Source organism: Cnephaeus nilssonii (assembly GCF_951640355.1).
Source record: "Cnephaeus nilssonii genome assembly, chromosome: X".
NCBI classification, from domain to species: Eukaryota; Metazoa; Chordata; class Mammalia; order Chiroptera; family Vespertilionidae; genus Cnephaeus; species Cnephaeus nilssonii.
The window spans coordinates 33,204,320-33,219,100 of NC_137071.1; the positions used below are offsets into that span (position 1 = coordinate 33,204,320).

At 45.6% G+C, this 14,781-nt stretch overlaps 1 protein-coding gene across 4 annotated transcripts in view; it reads left to right on the plus strand.

The window, feature by feature from the left end:
- The window catches only part of LOC307095780 (charged multivesicular body protein 1B2), an 88,187-nt gene that overhangs the window by 24,999 nt on the left and 48,407 nt on the right, over window positions 1-14,781 (plus strand). For all 4 annotated transcript variants that reach the window (XR_013813230.1, XR_013813231.1, XM_079765306.1 and 1 more), the window contains exon 2: window positions 10,528-10,625. Coding sequence is in view for 2 of the 4 variants with exons in the window: in XM_079765306.1 (XP_079621432.1) it covers window positions 10,528-10,625 (98 nt within the window). In the remaining 2 variants the exon portion in view is untranslated. The remainder of the gene's footprint in view (window positions 1-10,527; window positions 10,626-14,781) is intronic.

Here is a 14,781-nt window from a genome sequence, read left to right on the forward strand (position 1 = left end):
ATACCCTCGTTTCTGGGTCTCCAATGGGGTGCAGGTCAGCTACTGTCTGAGGCCACTCAGCAGGAGTTACAGCAAAAACTGCAGTTTTCTCCTCCTGCTTGAGTGGTTTTGGAGCAGTCTGACTGGAACTGCAGTTTATTTGTTTAAGCTGCCACAGGGCAGGCCATTTATATGCAAAAGCTGCTGTTTGGAGCCTGGGCGGGTTTGTAGAATGTGTGGGGCGGGTCTCAGGGCGGGGCGGGGTCTCAGGGCATCACTAGGCTAGGGTGTGGCAAACAGCAATGGCTGCAAGTCTGCCTTTTCTGCCTTTCTACGTTTCCAAGTCCCCGCATCCCGTGCTCCAGCGCAGTAAACACTGATTGCTGGGCGCACCTCTGCAAGAAAGTCGCTCTCACTTTCCAACACGATGGCCGAGAGTCCAGCTTCTCCACGTAGGTGTCTGGGTCTCCTGCGCGTCCCCAGAAACTGGATTTCAGAGTGATGGGGAGCTTATCTCCCTTCGGGTTGGAAAAAAAGCCGTGCGTCCCTTCCCCCGCCATCAGCCCGATTCACGCGCCTCCGCACCTCATCCCCTCTGCGTTTGCTCTTTCCTCTTCCCTCTTAGTTGTAAATCCACCATTCAGCCAGTTCTCCTGTGGTTCTGGGTGGCAGACCCTCTGTCCTCTAGTTGCATTTTTGAAATTGCTGTGCACGGAGCAGTTCATTTGTTTAACTTTGCCGCCATCATGGATTTCCTTGGGGGTCTTTTTTTATTCCAGATGAATTTTTGGAGAGTTTTGTGGGAAAAATTCATGGGGCCTTCCTATAAGGGCACTGGATAGACGGGCCTTGAAAAGGGTCTGTCTCTAACTGGTGTTCTTATTCCAAGGCAGCTGCGTGATTGCCTGTCCTTGGAAAGGGGTCACATGAATGTTATTTAAGCAAACTGTAATAGTAACAGATATTGAAATTAAGTGTTTTTGGAGTGAACTTTGCTCAAGGAAGATTGGATTGAGAGTCCATGACTCAAGGATTGCTTTGTCTCCACAAGGAGGTGCGTGTGGCTCGCTGCCCAGACTTATAGCACGACGCCCGGGAGTTCAGGAGGGGAGCCAAAATTTGAGATATAAATGTACTGCTCTCTGTGAATAAACTTGCCTTCAGCAGCATCACTGCTGTTGGACCTCCTGACCCCCGCTTTTGCTTCTCTCTCTTTCTTCTTCTTCGTCACCGTCTCCTACTTTCAGGATTACCCTGTTCTTTGTCTGAGCAGGTCTCCGACAGAGTTTGTTCTAGATCTTTGAAGTATGCCGTTGGTATTTCAATGGGGATTGCATTGCATCTGTAGATTGCTTTGGGTAGTATGAACATTTTAATGATTTTGATTCTACCAATCCATTAACATGGTGTATTTTCTTCCATTTGTTTATGTCTTCCTCTATCTCTTTCTTCAATGTCATGTGGTTTTTTGAGTACAGGTCTTTTACGTCCTTAGTTCAATTTATTCCTAGGTATCTTAATGTTTTTGGTGCAATAGTAAATGGGATTCTTTATTTCATTTCTCTTTCTCTGAGTTAATTATTGCTATATAAAAAGGCCATAGATTTCTGGGTTTTAATTTTGTATCCTGCTACATTGCCAAATTTATTTATTAGGTCTAATAGTTTTTTTGATGGAGTCCTTGGGGTTATCTATGTATAGTATCATGTCATCTGTGAATAAGGACAGTTTTACTTCTTCTTTTCCAATTTGGATGCCTTTTAATTCTTCTTCTTGAATGATCGCTATGGCTAGCACTTACAGTCTATATCGAGCAGGAGTAGTGAAGGTGGGCATCTCTGTCTTGTTCCTGTTCTTAGGGGAAATGAGTTTAGTTTTTGCCCATTGAGTATGATGTTGGCTGTAGTTTTGTCATATAAGGCTTTTATTATGTTGAGGTATGATCCCTCTATTCCCACTTTGCTGAGAGTTTTTATCAAGATAGGTTGTTGGATTTTGTCAAATGATTTTTCTGCATCGATTGATATGTTTATGTGATTTTTGTCTCTCAATTTGTTTATGTGATGTATCACATTTATTGATTTTTAGATATTGTACCATCCTAGTATCCCCAGAATAAATCACGCTTCGTCATGGTGTATGATCTTTCTAATGTAATGCTGAATTTGATTTGCTAGAATTTTGTTGAGGATTTTAGCATCTATGTTCATCAAGGATATTTGAATGTAGTTCTTTTTTTTATTGTGGTGTCTTTTTCTGATTTTGGTATTAGGGTAATGCTGGATTCACAGAAAGAGCTTGGAAGTGTGCCTTCCTCTTGAATTTTTTGGAATAGTCTGAGGAGGATAGGTTTTAGTTCTTCTTTAAATGCTTGGTTGAACTCTCCTGTAAAGCAGTCCAGACCAGGGCTTTTGTTTGCTGGAAGATTTTTTGATTGCTGCTTCAATTTCTTCGGTAGTTAATAGGCCTATTCAGGTTTTTTCATTCTTCTTGATTGAGTTTTGGGAGCTTATATTTTTCTAAGAATATGTCCATTTCATCTTAGGTTGTCCATTTTGTTGGAATAGAGTTTTTCATAGTATTATGTCATAATCGATTGTATTTCTATGGGATCGGTTGTTACTTCACCTCTTTCATTTCTGATTTTGTTTTTTTGGGTCCACTCTCTTTGCTTCTTGGTGAGCTGGGCTAGATGTTCATCAATTTTGTTTATCCTTTCAAAGAACCAGCTCTTGGTTTTGTTGATCTTTTGTATTGTTTTTTGGTCTCTATGTCATTTATCTCCGCTCTGATCTTTATTATTTCCTTCCTTCTGCTTATGCTGGGCTTTTCTTGTTGCTCTGTTTCTAACTTTTTGTGCTGCAGGGTAGATAATTTATTACCATTGTTTCTTGTTTTTTTGAGATAAGCCTGTAGAGCTTTGAAGTCCCCTCTCTAGAATGCTTTCACTGTGTCCCATAGATTTTGGATTATTGTGTTTTCATTGTCGTTTGTTGCCATGATGCTTTTTATTTCTTCTTTGATCTCTTTGGTACTCTAGTCATTGTGTAATAGCATGCTATTTAGCTTCCAGGTGTTTGATTTTTTATTGTAGTTGATTTCTAATTTTATGCCATTTTGATCTGAGAAGATGCTTGATATGATTTCTATCTTCTTGAATTTGAAGATACTTTGTCTGTGTTTCCCAATATGTGGTCTATCTTTGACAATGACCCATGTGCACTTGAGAAGTATGTATATTCTGTGGCTTTGGGGTGAAATGTTCTGAAGATGTCAATTAATTCCATGTGATCTAGTGAGTCATTTAGGATTGATATTTCTTTGCTGATTTTTTGTTTAGAGGATTTTTCCAGTGGTGTTAGTGGGGTATTAAAGTCCCCTACTATGACTGTATTGCTGTCAATCTCTCCCTTGATATTCTCCAGAAGTTTTTTATGTATTTTGATGCTCCTTTATTGGGTGTATATATGTTTACCAGATTTATATCCTCTTGTTGAATTGCTCCCTTTAGTATTATGAAGTGGCCTTCCTTAGCTCTTGTTATGGCCTTCACTTTGAGGTCTAATTTGTCAGACATAAGTATTACTACCCCCAGCTTTTTTAAATTTTCATTTCTGTTCACCTGGAAAACCTTTTTCCATCCCTTCATCCTCAGTCTGTGTGAGTCCTTTGTTTTGAGGTGAGTTTCCTGTAGACAGCAGATATGTGGGTCATATTTTCTTATTCACTCAACTACCCTATGGATTTTTATTGTGGCATTTAATCCATTTACATTTAAATTATTATTGATAGGTACTTCTTTTGTCACCATTTTTATTCTTTGTTTTTTCTTCACTTCCTATTTCTTACTTTTACAGCAGTCCCTTTAGCAGTTCTTGCATTGCTGGTTTTGTGGTAATAAACTCCCTTAGCCCTTTTTTGTCTGTGAAGCTCCTGATTTTCCCCTCAATTTTGATTGATAGCCTTGCTGGGTACAGTATTCTTAGATTCAGACCCTTCCTTTGCATGACTTTATATATTTCATTCCATTTATTCTAGCTGAATGTGTTTCTATTGGGAAATCAGTTGATAGTCTGATGGGAGATCCCTTCTAGGTAACTTTCTCTCTCTCTCTGGTAGACTTTAAGATTCTTACTTTGTTTTTGGTGTTTGCTAATTTAATTGTAATGTGTCTTGGTGTCGGTCTTTTGGGGTTCTTCTTGTTTGGGACTCTGAGCTCTTGGGCTTGTGTGAGTTTTTTTCTTCCCAATATCAGGGAAGTTTTCTGTTATTATTTCTTCAAATAGGTTTTCTATTCCTTGCTCAGTTTCTTCTCCTTCTGGCACCCCTATTATATGGATGTTGATTCGTTTTGTGTTGTCCCAAAGTTCCCTCAGGCTCTCCTCCTGTTTTTTAAGTTTTTTTCTAAATGCTGCACTTCTTGGGTATTTTTTCCTACCTTGTCTTCTAGCTCACTGATGTGATCCTCTGCTTTTTCTAGTCTACTGCTGATGCTTTCTATTGTGTTCTTTATTGTAGTGATATCATTTTTCATTTCTTCTTGGTTCTTACTCATATTGTTGAATTTGTCTTCCATCCTTTTTAGTGTACTTATGACCATTGCTGTGAATTTTTTCTCTGACATATTGCTTGTGTCAATTTCCTTTACTTCTTTTTTCTGGTGATTCCTCCTTTTCTTTAGCATGCAGGCTGTTTCTTTATCTCCCCATTCTTCCTCCTCTCAAGGAGTCTGGTTATGTAGCTCTCTCTCTCCTGTGTTGACCTAAAGTCACAAAATACAACACGACAAGACAAAACACACAGGGCACTAAACACAAATGTATTCATGATACTAATAACCCCAAATAAAGGTGACCACCAGAGTAAAGAGATTAGGGGATAGAAAAGAGTGCAAAAATGATATTGTGAAAAGGAAAAAAATATGTAAGAGGGAAAAAAAAAGAAGGAAAAAGAAGGGGGAAAAATACATGTATATGGGGAGAAAACAACAACTAATCCAAAAAATGCAAACATCTAACACCCAAGCAACAAACACCCAGATAAATCTGAGGATGCAGAGCTTATTTCCAGAAAGTAAGGTCAAGGAATTGAATGAATTGAGAAATAGCCACAATTCAGTATAGAGGAGGTAGAAAGAGAATGAGTGTATAAGCAAAAATGTAAAAAGCAAGATACAAAAAAAGAAAAAATGTATATATATTAAAATATATATATATAAATGAAAATGTATATATATATATATATATATATATATATATATATATATCCCTTTCTTAATTTTTTTTTTTTTTTTTTTTTTACTGGATGATAAGTCGTTGGCATCCAACGCTTTATTTTTTTTTATTTTTTTTATTTTTTTAATTTCTTTATTGATTAAGGTGTCACATATTTGTCCTCATCCCCCCATTCCCATCCCACACCCCTCCCCTTGGATGCCCCAACCCTCTGTTGAACTTAAGCATTGGTTAGGCTCATATGCATGCACACAAGACCTTTGGTTGATCTCTCCCCCCTCCCCCCACCCTCCCCTATCCTCCCTCTGAGGCCCGATAGTCCGATCGATGCCTCCTTGTTTCTGGTTCTGTTCTTGTTCATCAGTCTATGTTGTTCATCATTTCCCCTAGATGAGCGAAATCATGTGTCACTAGAGATATACTTATAAGAATTGAATGTGCGAGGAGCAATAATAGTTATGCTGACAGGCAAATGAATCAGTCTGTAGTGAGTTTCTTTCTGGACCAACAGTTCTTTTGAGACCCAATATCAATGTCCACCAGTTCCCTATGAGTACATGTCGGCACTGACCCCTCAGCTCTGGATGGTGGACAAATGGTGGTAATGCAGGTCCGACTCCCTCTGGTTTGGTCTCGGCCGGACCCAGGGGCACTGATTCACCCGAATCCAGGGGCCCACGGCCTCACCCGGACCCGGGGCCAGGCTCACCCGGATCCAGGGGCCCGCGGCCTCACCCGGACCCGGGGCCAGGCTCACCCGGATCCAGGGGCCCGCGGCCTCACCCGGACCCGGGGCCAGGCTCACCCGGATCCAGGGGCCCGCGGCCTCCCCGGACCCGGGGCCAGGCCCACCCGGATCCAGGGGCCCGCGGCCTCACCCGGACCCGGGGCCAGGCTCACCCGGATCCAGGGGCCCGCGGCCCCCCCGGACCCGGGGCCAGGCCCACCCGGATCCAGGGGCCCGCGGCCCCACCCGGACCCGGGGCCAGGCTCACCCGGATCCAGGGGCCCACGGCCTCACCCGGACCCGGGACCCAGGCTCACCCGGATCCAGGGGCCCACGGCCTCACCCGGACCCGGGACCCAGGCTCACCCGGATCCAGGGGCCCACGGTCTCACCCGGACCCGGGGCCAGGCTCACCCGAATCCAGGGGCCCACGGCCTCACCCGGACCCAGGACCCAGGCTCACCCGGATCCAGGGGCCCACGGCCTCACCCGGACCCGGGGCCAGGCTCACCCGGATCCAGGGGCCCACGGCCTCACCGGGACCCGGGGCCAGGCTCACCCGGACCCGGGACCCAAGCTCACCCGGAGCCAGGGGCCCACGGCCTCACCCGGACCCGGGGCCAGGCTCACCCGGATCCAGGGGCCCGCGGCCTCACCCGGACCCGGGGCCAGGCTCACCCGGATCCAGGGGCCCGCGGCCTCACCCGGACCCGGGGCCAGGCTCACCCGGATCCAGGGGCCCGCGGCCCCCCCGGGACCCGGGGCCAGGCCCACCCAGATCCAGGGGCCCGCGGCCCCACCCGGACCCGGGGCCAGGCTCACCCGGATCCAGGGGCCCACGGCCTCACCCGGACCCGGGACCCAGGCTCACCCGGATCCAGGGGCCCACGGCCTCACCCGGACCCGGGACCCAGGCTCACCCGGATCCAGGGGCCCACGGTCTCACCCGGACCCGGGGCCAGGCTCACCCGAATCCAGGGGCCCACGGCCTCACCCGGACCCAGGACCCAGGCTCACCCGGATCCAGGGGCCCACGGCCTCACCCGGACCCGGGGCCAGGCTCACCCGGATCCAGGGGCCCACGGCCTCACCGGGACCCGGGGCCAGGCTCACCCGGACCCGGGACCCAAGCTCACCCGGAGCCAGGGGCCCACGGCCTCACCCGGACCCGGGGCCAGGCTCACCCGGATCCAGGGGCCCGCGGCCTCACCCGGACCCGGGGCCAGGCTCACCCGGATCCAGGGGCCCGCGGCCTCACCCGGACCCGGGGCCAGGCTCACCCGGATCCAGGGGCCCACGGCCTCACCCGGACCCAGGACCCAGGCTCACCCGGATCCAGGGGCCCACGGCCTCACCCGGACCCGGGGCCAGGCTCACCCGGATCCAGGGGCCCACGGCCTCACCCGGACCCGGGGCCAGGCTCACCCGGACCCGGGACCCAAGCTCACCCTGAGCCAGGGGCCCACGGCCTCACCCGGACCCGGGGCCAGGCTCACCTGGATCCAGGGGCCCGCGGCCTCACCCGGACCCGGGGCCAGGCTCAACCGGATCCAGGGGCCCGCGGCCTCACCCGGACCCGGGGCCAGGCTCACCCGGATCCAGGGGCCCGCGGCCCCCCCGGGACCCGGGGCCAGGCCTACCCGGATCCAGGGGCCCGCGGCCCCACCCGGACCCGGGGCCAGGCTCACCCGGATCCAGGGGCCCGCGGCCCCACCCGGACCCGGGGCCAGGCTCACCCGGATCCAGGGGCCCATGGCCTCACCCGGACCCGGGACCCAGGCTCACCCGGATCCAGGGGCCCACGGCCTCACCCGGACCCGGGACCCAGGCTCACCCGGATCAAGGGGCCCACGGTCTCACCCGGACCCGGGGCCAGGCTCACCCGGATCCAGGGGCCCACGGCCTCACCCGGACCCGGGACCCAGGCTCACCCGGATCCAGGGGCCCACGGCCTCACCCGGACCCGGGGCCAGGCGCACCCGGACCCGGGACCCAAGCTCACCCGGAGCCAGGGGCCCACGGCCTCACCCGGACCCGGGGCCAGGCTCACCCGGATCCAGGGGCCCGCGGCCTCACCCGGACCCGGGACCCAGGCTCACCCGGATCCAGGGGCCCGCGGCCTCACCCGGACCCGGGACCCAGGCTCACCCGGATCCAGGGGCCCGCGGCCTCACCCGGACCCGGGACCCAGGCTCACCCGGATCCAGGGGCCCGCGGCCTCACCCGGACCCGGGACCCAGGCTCACCCGGATCCAGGGGCCCGTATATCCCTTTCTTTAATCTATCTATGTATTCATATGTTATTTAAAATGGAGGATAGAGAGTAGATAGGCATGAGTTGTTGATTGGAATTAATTAAGCTAGGAGTAGAAGAATAGAACAAGCGAGTAGAGGAAAAACAGAAGCAAAAAAGAGAGAAAGAAACAAACTAACAATCAAACAACAACTACAAGACAGAAGTAAAGAAAAAGGGAAAAAAGGAAGAAAAAATTTCAGTAGTGAAGAAAGAGAAGAGAGAAGTGTGCATGGACTTGGAGCAGGGGATAGGAAATTAGATATATGAGTTAGATAAATTTTTAACAGGGTATAAAAAGAAAGGATAGAGAAAAACTAAAGCAGGAATAGGGTAAGAGCAACAGGAGGAAAAAGGGCAAAAGTGAGGAAGAGAGTGTTGGCATAAAGAAAAATTGAGATAGAATAAAATAATGCTAAAAGAAAAAGAAAAATAGAATGTAGAACACTGATCCCAAAATAAAATAAAACAAAGAAAAATAAAATAAAACTTTAATAAAGGTAAACTAATAGTAGTTATTACAATAATTAAAAATAAAAATATAATAATAAAGTAAAATCAAGTGAGAAAAAAATTGAGTTTCTTAAGTAAAAGATAAAAAACCAAAAAAGTGAAATAGTGAAGGTCATTCACTTCCTCTACTGTTCTGCTTGGCACATCTGTTTCCTGTCAGGTAGTCAGCACAGTGTTGATGTTTCCTGCGATCCGCTGCTCCTATGTGTCATAGGCCACAACCTTGTTTTCAAGCAGGCGGGATCTCTCTGCTCACTTTCTCTGCCTGCCTTAAGTTGTATTTACACAGGAGTCAATTTCTGACACAACCCCTGGGTGGCAGTGTTTCTGTATTAATATCTGGGACTAAATGGCCCCTCTACCCAGTATTTAGACTCTTCTTTCCCTGCCACACTTAATAATGGGTTGGAGGGATGGACTGCTCATAGCTGGTTTCCTGTTCATCTCTCCTTATTCTGATCCCCAGTTTCCACAAAAACCACTTTCCCCTGCATTCTCGGTGACTGTTTTTAATTGGAAGATCCTATGTTCTGGACTTAGCAAGCAAAAGCATGGAGGGAAAAAAAAAAAGACAAAGGAACCTCACCGACTCACATATTTTTCCCCCGGCACTGCACAGCTGGTATAGAACTTCAGGCTGCCTTTCTGGGCACAGATTCTTATGGCTGTGGGCTTATATCTAGAGTCCCTCTCTGCCAGCAGTGGACCCCCTTCCACTTTCAAGGGCTACACTGATCCCAAGGGCCACGGGTTTGGTGGAGCACACTCTCCCTCTGAGACTCTAGATCCTGCTGCACGCATTTCTCCCTCTACCCTGGATCCCAGATCTCACCTTTCTCTAGGTGATCTCTGACCTTTTCGTCCATGGATTGCCTCACCAGCTGTGTTTCATTCACCAATTCCAGGTGGATGTTATTCAATGCAGCTGTTCCTTCTATCTGCTCTGTGAGAAGGCGCAGGGCCCATCCGTGAATTTGGCGCCACTTTGTATCTCCCTAGACCAGGAGTCCTCAAACTTTTTAAACAGGGGGCCAGTTCACTGTCCCTCAGACCATTGGAGGGCCAGACTATAGTTTAAAAAAAGCTATAATCAAATTCCTATGCACACTGCACATATCTTATTTTGAAGTAAAAAAACAAAACGGCAAAAACACCCACATGTGGCCTGCGGGCCGTAGTTTGAGGACGCCTGCCCTAGACAAACTTTTTAGGCACCCACAATCATGTAGGCTGGAGTCTCGGTGTTCATGGTTTCGCAGCTGAGGCAGCTGGTCCCTGGGTGATGTGGTTGTAGGGTCCCGGGAGGTATCCGAGGTCTCCCCCGTTGAAGATAAGGCTGGGCTTCCAATCACAGCAGCTCTCCCCTTCAAGATGGTGCGGTCTCTGCTGCAGAGCTGGCCGCTCTGGGAGAGATTTCAGCAGTAGTAGAGGCTGCCTGGTCAGGGGAGCTTGGTTTGCCAGTCCCCAACAGTCTTGTGGAATATAGCTGTCCCTCACTCACAAATACAGACACTCCCCGCATGTCCACGCACTCTCCTTTAGCTCTCTCATTCACACACTATCTTGCAGCCTGCCGTCCCATTGGCAGCCATCTTTGTAATGAAGTTTTTAAATAAAAAAAAATGTGTAATAGATAAAAGTTTTTCTGTTTTCTCTAATACTTTGTGAATAGTTGGTTTAAATAACAATTTTATCTGATAATTTTTATAAATTTAACATCTCATTTGCAGTTAGTTATTGGGAAATGACTTTTTTGGAGTAGCCTTAACATATATTTATAGAACACTTATTTAACTTGAAGTTTGCTGCAAAAGAGCTTAATAGGAATGCCAAGAAATGTGATAAAGAAGAAAAGTCTGAAAAGGCTAAGATTAAAAAGGTAAGCTACTTTTATTATTTTTATCTTTTTAAAATTCATGATAGCACAATTAATCATGCAAAAGTGAATGTTTCAGTTCATTTTACATTGAGGAAAGATTACTGGCTTAGAGAAAGACAAATATCACGTAATCTCACTTATATGTGGAATCTAATGAACACAATAAACTGATAAATAAAATAGAACCAGAGACATGGAAACATGGAACAGACTGAAGAATTCCTGGGGCAGGGAGGAACTGGGTGGTGGGGGAGAAAAGGAAAAAGTGGGGGGCATTTGGAATACTTTCAACAATAAAGATTAAAAAAAGAAAGATTTCTGGCTTTAGTATTCTAAACCAAATATATATTTAAATAAATTATTTATTATCTGACATAGTTAATAATGGCTCCTTTTTGTTTTTTACTACTTACATGTTCAAGTGTGGCTCACATACAGAGTATAACTGTTCTGTTACCTACGTCTAAAGATTGTCCTTTGGTTTGTAACCCAAACTACTCTTAGAAGTACAAAGCCTATATGTAAGAATAAAATTTAATGTTTTTTGGTTCATTTTAATTTCTATAGTCTCTGAAGTTTTATATCTAAGTAGTGTATAGTATTAATGTGTATTGTGTTTGTGTATTTGCTAGGAGGTTGAACTGCCAATAGTTGTACTCATGGCTATGGTGTACTTTACACTAAAAGGATCAAAGCAAAATCAACAATAAAAAGCCATAAAAAGAAGGAAATCCTTCCATTTGCAATAGTGTGTATAGACCTTGAGGGTATTATGCTAACTAAAAATAAATCAAACAGAGAAAGGCAAATACATGTGATCTTACTTATATGTAATCTTAAAAACAACTCATGGATAAAGAAGAGGTTGGTGGTATCCAGGGGAGGGGGATGGGAGGTGAGTGAAAAGGGAGAAAATGGTCAAAGTATACAAACTTCTGGTTATAAAATAATTAAGTCCTAGGGTCCTAATGTACAACATGGTGACTATAGCTAATAATACTGTATTGTATATATGAAAGTTAAAAGAATAGATCTTAATAGTTCTCACAAGAAAAGAATTATAACTGTGTGTGGTGATGGATGTTGACTAGAAAAAAAAGGAAAGTGTGAAATTGCATGTTCCAGTATCTTTATTACATTGCTCTTTATATTATTGAAGAATTGGAAAGAAACTAAATTCCCAGCATTAAGGGATTTTTAAAATTTTGTGTTAAATTTATTGGGGTGACATTGATTAATAGCATGATATAGGTTTCAAGTGTATATTTCTTTCTTTTTTTATTGTTTAAAGTATTACAAATAGTAGTACATATGTCTCCTTTTTCCCCCCACTGACCTTCCCCCGGCCTCCCCTACCCCCAAGCACAGGCCCTCACATCCCCCCCCCAGTGTCTTGCATCCATTGGTTATGCTTATATGCTTGCATAAAAGTCCTTCAGTTGATCTCTTAACTCCCCCCCAAAACCCTTCCCAGCCTTCCCACTGTAATTTGACAGTCTGTTCGATGCATCTCTGCCGCTGTATCTATCGTTTTGTTCATCAGGTTATAATATTTATTATCCATAAATGAGTGAGATCATGTGGTATTTTTCTTTCACTGACTGGCATATTTCACTTAGCATAATGCTCTCCAGTTCCATCATGCTGCTGCAAATGGTAAGAATTCCTTCTTTTTTATAGCAGCGTAGTATTCCATTGTGTAGATATACCATAGTTTTCTAATCCACTCATCTGCTGATGGGCATTTAGGCTGTTTCCAAATCTTAGCTATGGTGAATTGTGCTGCTATGAACATAAGGGTATATATATCCTTTCTGATTGCTGTTTCTGTTTCCTTGGGATATATTCCTAGAAGTAGGATTACTGGGTCAAATGGGAGTACCATTTTTAAAATTTTGAGGAAAAGCCATACTGTTTTCCACAATGGCTGCACCAGTCTGCATTCCCACCAGCAGTGGAGAGTTCCTTTTGCTCCGCATCCTCTCCAGCATTTGTCATTTGTTGATTTGTTGATGATAGCCATTCTGCCAGGTGTGAGGTGGTACCTCATTGTTGTTTTGTTTTGCATCTCTGATGATTAGTGACTTTGAGCATGTTTTCATGTGTCTCTTGGCTTTCTGAATATGTCCTTTCGAAAAGTGTCTATTTAGGTCCTTTGTTTATCTTCCTTTTGTTAAGTTGTATGACTTCTCTGTAAATGTTGGATATTAAACCCTTATCAGAGATAACATTGGCAAATATGTTCTCCCATGCAATGTGTTGTTTTGTTGGTGGTTTCTTTTGCTGTGCAGAAGCTTTTTATTTTGATGTAGTCCCATTTGTTTATTTTCTCTTTAGTCTCTCTTGCCCTAGGATCTCTGTCTGTAAAGATATTGCTATGACATACACTGAGTGGCCAGATTATTATGATCTCTGAACGCATAATAATCTGGCCACTCAGTGTATATTCTATATAATAAAAGGCTCATATGCATATTGTCCCCTCGACCAGGAGTTCGACCAACAGGCAGGCTGGCCAACCGCCCATGTCCCTTCCTCCTGGCCAGGCTGGCCGGACCCCACCCATGCGGGGGGGGGAGGGAAAGTTGGGGGCGAGAAGACCGGCGGTGGAGGCAGTTGGGGACAGCACACTGGCACAGGGGACAGTTGGGAGTGATCAGGCTGGTGGGGGGGCATTTGGGGGCGAGCAGGCCAGCGGTGGGGTGCAGTTGGGGGTGAGCAGGCCGGCAGGCAGAGTGGTTAGGGGCAATCAGGCAGGCAGGCAGGTGAGCGGTTAGGAGCCAGCAGTCCTGGATTGCGAGAGGGATGTCCGACGGCCAGTTTAGGCCCGATCCCTGTAAACCTCCCTGTAAACCGGCAGCAGGACATCCTTCGCGGGGTCCCAGATTGGAGAGGGTGCAGGCTGGGCTGAGGGACAACCCCCCCAAACCCCCGTGCATGAATTTTGTGCACCGGGCCTCTAGTATATATGTATATATACTGAGTGGCCAGATTATTATGTGTTCAGAGATCATAATAATCTGGCCACTCAGTGTATGTCTGCAATTTTGCTCCCTATGGAGTCTTGTAGGATTTTTATGGTTTCCCATCTTACATTCAAGTCCTTTAGCCATTTTGAGTTGTTTTTTTTGTGTGTGTGTGTATGGTGTAAGTTGGTGATCTAGTTTCATTTTTTCTTGCATGTATCTGACCAAATTTCCTAGCATCATTTATGAAAGAGACTGTCTTGACTCCATTGTATGCTTCTGCCTCCTTTGTCAAATATTAATTGAGTATAATGGCTTGGGTCAATTTCTGGGTCCTCTATTCTGTTCCATTGGTCTATATGTCTGTTCTTGTGCCAGTAACAGGCAGTTTTGAGAACTTTGGCTTGGTAATACAGCTTGATGTCTGGTATTGTGATCCCTCCAACTTTGTTCTTCTTTCTCAGGATAGCTGTAGCTATTCGGGGTCTTTTTTTTTTAATTCCAGATGAATTTTTGGAGAGTTTGTTCTAGATCTTTGAAATATGCCATTGGTATTTTAATAGGTATTGCATTGAATCTATAGATTGCTTTAGGTAGTATGGACATTTTAATGATGTTGATTGTACCAATCCATGAACGTGATATGTTCTTCCATTTGTTTATGTCTTCCTCTATCTCTTTCTTCAATGTCCTGTGGTTTTTTGAGTACAGGTCTTTTATGTCCTTAGTTAAGTTTCTTCCTAGGTATCTTAATTTTTTTGGTGCAATGGTAAATGGGATTGTTTATTTCATTTCTCTCTGTGAGTTCATTATTGGTGTATAAAAAGGCCATAGATTTCTGGGTTTAAATTTTGTATCCTGCTACATTACTGAATTCATTTATTAGGTCTAGTAGTTTTCTGATGGTGTCTTTGGACTTTTCTATGTATAGTATCATGTCATCTGCGAATAAGGACAGTTTTACTACTTCTTTTCCAATTTGGATGCCTTTTATTTCTTCTTCTTATCTACTCACTATGGCTAGTACTTCTAGTACTATGTCAAACAGGAGTGGTGAAAGTGGGCATCCTTGTCTTGTTCCTGTTCTTAGGGGAAATTGGTTTAGTTTTTGCCCATTGAGTATGATGTTGGCTGTAGGTTTGTCATATAAGGCTTTTATTATGTTGATGTATGATCCTTCTATTCACACA